Source organism: Cydia strobilella, chromosome Z, assembly GCF_947568885.1.
Source record: "Cydia strobilella chromosome Z, ilCydStro3.1, whole genome shotgun sequence".
Taxonomy (NCBI): domain Eukaryota; kingdom Metazoa; phylum Arthropoda; class Insecta; order Lepidoptera; family Tortricidae; genus Cydia; species Cydia strobilella.
The window spans coordinates 20,543,099-20,551,395 of NC_086068.1; the positions used below are offsets into that span (position 1 = coordinate 20,543,099).

An 8,297-nucleotide genomic window follows, 5' to 3' on the forward strand; every position below is an offset into this window, starting at 1 on the left:
TTTAATTTGTTCTAGGGAATCACGAAACCAAAAACTGCATTAAAATATTTTCGGAAAACTTTTTATGATGTTCCATCACTGTCCCATTAGGACTAAACATCCTGTAGGCACATACATATATATTTGAGGCCTGTCTTGTCTTGCTGAACTACGTGCTATACTTGACCAGTAAAGTTTGTAGTTGATCTGTTAGTCTTAGCTGTAAAAACTCGTAGTGAGCACCTCCCGCCTCTGTTGAAATTGGTCTGTAATACGATATAATGCTGAGCAGTGCATTCGCAAATAGCAGCAAGGTAAAGATAAATAAAACAACAATTTCACATTAAATTTATATTTACTGACAGATCTGAAACAACCACTAAAGCTACAGGTAACGAGTAGGTAATTTAGGGTTACTATACAATAGATACTTGAGAGAGCAAGTCCTCAGGTACAGTGGACTCCGAGTCTTGGGAATATAAAATTATAAATACAAAACAATAAACACAGTACCGGTAGCGCTGTGAGACTTGAGGTTCATATAGTGTCTTGTCGTCGGACACACTTGTCACGCATGAAAAACGGCTCATATACAATACAATACACTTGATGCTCAACGCTCAACTCTCATCGCGATACCTAAAATATAGAACAAATCGCGGAGCGGGAAACATACAACATTTTCGCATAATAAATACAATTAGATTTGTTCTCAGTACATACTTAACTCACGTAATAAATGAGGTGCTTAATGTATGCTACCAAGGCAAGTATCACATAATGTAGAAATAATGGTATATACTATATTTTAGCAATCGTTATTTGAGTACGAACTGGTGAACAAATCGTAACGCAAAGCAGTGATATTGAAGTATACTTTCGCCATAGCGGTGTTAACAGATCTGTCGCCTTAATCTAAGGTAGCTATAGTAAAACTTAGATCTATAAAGTGTCTAGGCAACGATCAGCGTGCGGCGACAGCGCGCGGCTGCGGGCGGCAGAACGAGGGCCTTTGGCAACGAACGGCTGACCCTCACCTAGCGACACCAGTAAAATTTGCGCTACGCTTATTGTAAACAAATTTCCTTTGAATAAAAAACCATTTCAACATCACTCCTTATCTGTCTCTGCTACAGACGTATCGACATAATTGGACAAGGGAACAATTCAAAGAAAACAACATCTTACCGTATATAACTTTCCCAATTTTACTCAACTCAATGTAACAGAAATCACCTGGTAACTGATATTTAAATTAATCCTTATACACAAACATAATCATCACATAAAACTTACGTCTCTCCATTATACTTATGAACTATTGTTATAAACTTGTAATCACTACGTTAAACTTATTTCAAAATAAGTCTATCGATGGATACGATAATAGAATATGATAAATAACAAATTTATCGTTATTTAATATTTACATTAGTAAAAATTAAACTGTTATTTCTATGTGTGTGCTTTAAACGGTATGAAAGATAACCACGTCTACTAAAATATATATTTATCTGGCCGCGGACACCCTTGCGGCGCACGCCGCCGCGCTCGCCTGCGCTACTAACATTTACTTTACTACAGTGTACAAGAACGGAAGGCAAGTTGAGGTAATCGGTTTCAGCGGCGAGCGGCGGCTGCGGCAGGCCGACAGAGTGCCCTCACAACACCGCCACTTTAATCCTATTACTCGTTACATGAGGTAGTTAAGTTTCATAATTGTTTTATTTTGTTTTATTATTGCTACGAAGAAAACTTCTGTTATACAATATTTTTCTCAACAATATTAACTTATACTTTATTGTTTATTCTGCTTAAAACAGTTTGTACGTATGTTTACAAATTTAGTACTTTGTGTAGGTACTTGGTATACACTACCTTAGCGCGAGCGCCCTTCGCGCCATGTCGCGTTTCTCGTCCGACACCGGAACTGGAAACGGACACAAGCGACTGCCGCATTATAGTTAGGTATAGTCACCACTTATCTACTATATTGTACAAAATATGTTAAAAATTTATTCGTATCTAGGAGGTAGGCCAACTGAGTCCAAATTTGTATGATGAACATTTATTGCTTTTTTTCTATTGAACGAAACAACAATGTATAGTTAATTATGATTATATCGGCTCTTCAATAGATATAGTCACTGATGAGGTAGATTAATATTGTAAGTGCTATTCTATTTGTATAAAAATACTTCTGCAATATAATCAACATTCAAATACAAACATTATCAAAATTAATTCCATCGTAATGTTCATATTGCACATTTAGTCGAAGGTAAACAAATATTTTGTAGGTGCTAAATCTGCTAATAGACCAATGATATGGATTGAAAAGCGAATGTGTCAGTGTACCCCGGTGGTCGAGGCGGGCCGGCGCGGGCCGGTGCCGGGATGCCGCGCAGCATCGCGCGCCGCGCGCCGCGTCAGTGCAAAGGGCCAGGGCGCGATGCAGCAATAAAAGGTGGCCTCGACAAGCGAGGTACTTTGACTCATCCGCACATGTCGGCCTTGATATGTTCTAAATTGTTGATTAACCAAACAGTTTTCTCACAATTATGTACAAAGTTTTCATTTTATTTTAAGTACATATACCGATACTCGCGATAATTTTATTTAATACTATACAAAAAAACATTTACATTATTATTAGTTAAATTATTGCTAGAGAATTTCATTAGATATTATTAAGCTACAACTTATAAAAATTAAATCGTTTCGCAACAGACAGTTGGCGGTAATAATTTGGCAACGTTCAGGAAGACTACTTTCCTACCACTAACGAAACAGGAATGTTTGTAAACTAAATTCGTTCAACTAACAAATTGGTAACTTAAATCGGACACAAATTTGTTTTACGTAAAACATTCCGAAATTTAAACAAAGTAAGTTAACTAGCTTAACATTTAAACAAATTTTAACAGAAAAATAATAATAGGAAGCACCGGAAAATATTTCTACAAGTCAATATTACAAAATGTATAACTAGAACAAATGATGTGGAGATCGCGACCGGGCGCTGCGTGCGGCGCGCTGGTCGCACGTCGCACGCAACAGGACGCGACGCGACGCGCGCCGCGCCAGCGCTACGCACTCACTGGATTGTGATCTTTATTGACTTGTGGATGTTGATAATGTTCTAGTTATTAATGCCATGTTTGGTTACACGTTTATTTATAAAACCTAATCAAAAGAAAGTCATCTCTTATAATTAATAAGTCTATGATCATAAAATGTCTGGCAAATAAGTCCCAATATATTTACAAAAAATATTTTAACTTGTGTACAAAACGCGATGTACGTTCTTATTAACATGACAACCAAGAAACGTCGAAGTAGCGTAATATGTATATACTTAGTAAAACAATGTATAATGAATACCTATAGTATATAAATTGTCCGCTCATAGAATAATGAAAATTTTTCTAATAACTTTGATATTTGTCGATGTTCATATGCATAAAATTGATATGGTTCGGGTCTGCTAAATTGTTAGCGCGGAATAATATTCCGTCATATAATTACATGTTTAAGAGCTCAGACGCCCAGGCATGTAAAAGTCACCTTGCACCGAAAACAAGGTTAGATTGAATGAACAACAAAAAACTGAGCCAGCGAACTGGATATATATGCGCCCGCGACGCGACCCGCGAGCCCGCGGCCCGCAGCGCTGCCCGGGGTCCGGGCGGCGCATAATCATCGCCACGGCACGAACAACGAAACGTTCCGATCTAACGTTAATAACCTACGACCCTACTTCAAAAGTTAAACTATATTGCAAAGTTGCTACTTTGTAAATTTCAAATGATATGTCTACACGACAACTTTACTTTGTCCCTGACGGGGACGATCTGAAAACTACGTAGGTCATTCACGATGGTGATGTTGAAGATGATGGCGATGAAGAGGTGCGTAAGTTTTTCTTAATATGAGTGTCAAAGTGCTTTATCATGTGATCCTTTCTTATAAACCCTTTACCACAGTGATCGCAAGCGAAGGGCTTGCAGCCGGAGTGCAGGCACATGTGCCGGCGCAGATCAGTTTTATGGTTAAAGGATTTAGGGCACTCGTTGCACTTGAAGGGTTTATTGTCTGTGTGTTTCATGTAGTGGCAATCATAAGAGACATCGTCCGAGAAACGCTTGCCGCAGCGATCGCACTTGAAGGGCTTGGCTCCCGAGTGGAAAGTCTTATTATGCTGCGTCAGATAGCAGGCCTTGTTGAACAACTTGTCGCACTCGTAGCACTTGTGCACCGTAGCGGGCGCGCTCTTCTTCAGCTGGTTCCTCTCCGACAGTGGAGTATTCGGAACCGTTGAAGAAATTAATGGAGAACTTCGGCTTTCATTCTCAGCTTTTGCGCTCTCAGGACTAGCTGGTGATTTCATTTGCGTACTATAGTTTTCTTTATTTGCGTAATCCATGATATCCTCTATTTTTAATATTTGAAGCTCACTTGAGTCTGTGCGCATAAAATCGTCTTCTCGTTTTATCGTTTTCCCTCCTACCGCGTACCCGTACGGATATATCTTTAAATTATCTGGATTGTAAGAAACGAATTCTTTAACTGGTCGGGGCGCTAAACTATATTCATAATCCATACTCTGTCCACCGATTTCGATATTCGTATATTGCAAGGGAGCGTGAACCGGATCCACAATAATGTAACCGGCGGAAGACTCATCAGCAATAACTTGACCCCCCACGTTAGGCGATGTTATATAGTTGGAAACGTACACGCCGAACCGCTGCGTCTGCAGCTGTGCGAAGCTCGGCAATCGCACGCTGGCAGATTGATTCGACGCGTCCTGTTCCATTACTTCAGCTGTTTCAGGTGACGATTCACCAAAAGTAGCTGGATTGGCTATAGGCAGGTTGTTGATAGCCATATCCATAACGTGGGGGGCCATCCCGTTTGGGTAATTCGGTGCTATAGTCTGCTGAAAATTCTGACCCAAATATAATGGGGTGTGCGTGGTGTCCGGAACCGAACCCCCCAAAGGATCCGTAGACCTCGGGTTGTACGGGTTGACACCCAAATGACTGAACGGCGGCAGCGTGTGCGGTGTAAGCGCCGGAGTAGTCTGAGTTAGAGCTGGAGTTGAAATATTGCTGGTTGACACTGATAGCAGGCCCCTCATATGGTGATTTTGAGAAACAGAGGGACCTGCTTCCCCGTTTGGGGGATTCCCTGGTGTAGTAATAGGGACTCCCTTTGTACCCTGATGATTATTGTCTGCCGGATTACCTATGCCAGGCGGTTGACTACCTATGTTGAGCGGATGAGAACCGGCCTGATGCTGTAAAGGGTGATTAGCTAATGGATTATTACTGAAATTATTATCTAAATTACCCTGTTGAAGATGTGTGTACGGCGATTTGGACTGCATTGAGGCGACCCGATGAGACCGGTCGAAGCTTTGCGAAGCGTACGGTGACTGCAGCGCAGCGTCGTCCACGCTGCGCCCGTCTTCGGAGGGGACGGGGCTCTGCGTGTTGGAGTCAGCGGCCTGCTGCGCGGCACGCGCTTGTAACGTTTCGCGACTCGGGTGGTGATGATTTGAGATCGGCATAGTAGCTGGGTCAGGCTGTCCAGAAGATCTTACTGCATTTTTATGTAATGTGGTATTGTAGTGTCGTTTCAAATGACCCGAGCTTGTGAACCATTTGTTGCAAGCAGTACAGTTGTAGGTTTTGGGTCTCCGTGCTTCATTTGACTTCCAGTTGGCTCCTTTTCCACCCATAGAGGGCATGGCAGAGGATGCTGGGTTAGTCGGTTGTGTGCTTGTTATTTGCGGCGCCGCAGATGAGTCATATGGTCGGTACGGAGGCTTCATATCAGGATTGGATGAAGCCACGGTCCCAGAATAATCGGTCAGTGGAGGCATTTGAACACCAGGATATATTTTTTGCTCAACGTGCATAAATGGCTTTTGGTCGTGATGAACAGCAAGAAATTTGTCTTGAACATAAGGGAATTTCTGTTCTTGATGAAACATTTTAGTATCAGCTGCGTAAGTTTTATCACCAAACATTTTCTGATCTTTAAATAAAGAAACGTCCCCATTAAGTTGTGGATTGCTGTACAGCTTTTGTGTTTCCCATGGCATCATAGGTACAGTACGTGGGTTCACTTCACGCCCTTGAGAGGCAGTTTGATCATAAGAAGAATTAGGTTGCTCACCTTCATTTCCTTGATAAACAACTTTCTGAGAATCCAAATCCAGTATATCAGACGACTCTTCATGTTCTTCTTTAACCTTTGTGTTATCGTTCTGGTAGCCGGAATTGTTATACTGTTTCGGTGGAAATTGTTGAAAAGGCATGGAGGCGGAGGAGGCGGTAGCACTAGACCCCGCGTGAGCAGAGTTGCAGTGTTCATTGAGCTGCACCGCGGAGTCGCACACAAAGCCACACTTATCACACTGGTTAGGGGACGGCGATGGCGTCGGTTGATTTAGTGGCTGCCCATACAGCGGGCTCGAAGATGACACTTGCGAAACCCTTTCTTGCATATTGTATGGGTGGAAGCGATTAGGTTTATGGTAATCTTGGTTATATTGTGACTGTTCCCAATTTATTTGATCAGGATGCTGGCCTTGAGGAAACCCAGAATGTGAGTAGTTATTACCGAACTGTGGTCCCGGTGAAAAATTGGTCTGATCCGGGTTTTGGTAGGGCGAAGGCGCGCTGTGATAGCTCTGAGGTGTCGCTGGGTGAGGGAACTGTGCCGAGGTCTCCGGCGTGGCCCGCTGCTGGAACTCCGGACTCGGCTTCGTGATCATATTGTCGCTCGAGTCGGCTGGAGCCGACACGGTCGTCTCGTTCTTCACTTTTGTACCGTTGTTGTTTTCACTATCATTTTGTGAGTTTTGCGTACTCCACTTTGCATATAAATTTTCTTTGTGGTATTGTACATGTACCTTTAAAGAATCAACAGTGTCCAGGTAAAGGTCACAAACTTCACAATGATAATCCCTCGACGGTAAGGTCGACGACACTGCGCTGCTGTTAGCCATTTAAATCATCAACCCAGCGGAGAGCACCGTCTCCTCCAACGAAAAAAAAATAATAAAAAAGCAACAGTCTTCGTCTCGACGTACATGAAGTCCGCACTGCATCAATCAGGCGCTACAGGTAAAAGTCATGGTCGCGGCCCGTCACCCCTCGTCTCAACCCGACTTATACTACGGCGGTGTTGTCGAAGAAAGTTTTTCGCGGCATTTCCGCGCGCGGGCGGGCGGCGCACCACGTGCGCGGCGTAAACACTCGCCTGGCTCGGCGCCGGCAAAACAAACTGTCAACCGAGCGGTCCGAATTCACTTCTGCGGCACTCCGATATCACTTTACTTTGTAGCACTTGTTTTGTTATATATTAAAGTTTGTCTAAAATTATTAATTAGCACGTAAGGAAGAGTTCACAAAGTCTTAGATGTTTTATCACAAAGTTAACAAACAGATAACAATTGGCACTTGTTTGAAACCCGGAGATGCGTGACGATATAGTTTACAGTGCATAAGCTGCCGACACTTAGAGCGGAGGCCACACGGGTCACCTGGGTACGAACGTTGCGAGCGGACGTTTAGTAGCAACTGACAGCCTTCCCGAAGTCGCCTTCGGGGGCATGACTTCAATAACAATTCGCAACGTCGTCCCCCACCAAGGCGTGCGTGCGAGTGAGAGCGCCACGCTGTGATGAAGTTATCGCTCCTTGGTCCTTTTGTGTGTCCTTGGAGCGAGTGAGACGGCACACACGGGGGCACGAAGTGCGGGGGACGCGGCTGGTCCTACTCTTTCTCAAAATTGAAATGCCCGGTCGAAATGTCCGGTGATGCTGCGTCCGAGTAGGATAGCGATAGCACCCACCCTTACAATGCGGGCGGACAGAGCCCTGCGACGAAAATTTAGAAATTTAAAGTCTAGTTTGTATGTAGATCATTTTCGATTGCTTTTTGAATAAAATATAAAGCAAAAATAAAACGTTTATTGATCTTAACCATTACTAATCACTGGGCAATATTTATAAGCGTCGAAATAGTTATTTATTTAGAATCCATCTAAAAACGCATAGGGCATTATGAAACATGTTTTCATTTATGTTTGGAACAACACTACTGCTAAAGATATTGCTTATTGCATGCTAGCAATATGATATCAGATTTATATTTTTTCAGTACCATGAAAAAGGAAACTGCAACCGAAAAGTAGGCTACATTTTGTCTTAAACTTTTAAACTAAAGGATTTTTGTACCGTTTGTAAACTTAAAGAAATTTACAATAAAAGGGCTTCTGAGACAAAAAAACTACTAAGTAGG

At 42.5% G+C, this 8,297-nt stretch overlaps 1 protein-coding gene across 1 annotated transcript; it reads right to left on the minus strand.

Annotated features, from left to right (window-relative positions):
- Nucleotides 1-315: 315 nt before the first annotated feature.
- Nucleotides 316-7,830, minus strand: LOC134754598 (uncharacterized). Its single transcript, XM_063690917.1, has one exon. It carries the CDS (start codon nucleotides 6,998-7,000, stop codon nucleotides 3,854-3,856), a length of 3,147 nt encoding a protein of 1,048 aa, XP_063546987.1. The 5' UTR covers nucleotides 7,001-7,830; the 3' UTR covers nucleotides 316-3,853.
- Between the last annotated feature and the right edge of the window lie 467 nt (nucleotides 7,831-8,297).

Excerpts from the sequence above, each read along its gene's own strand:
- LOC134754598 (XM_063690917.1), bottom strand. The coding sequence starts at position 7,000 with ATGGCTAACAGCAGCGCAGTGTCGTCGACCTTACCGTCGAGGGATTAT.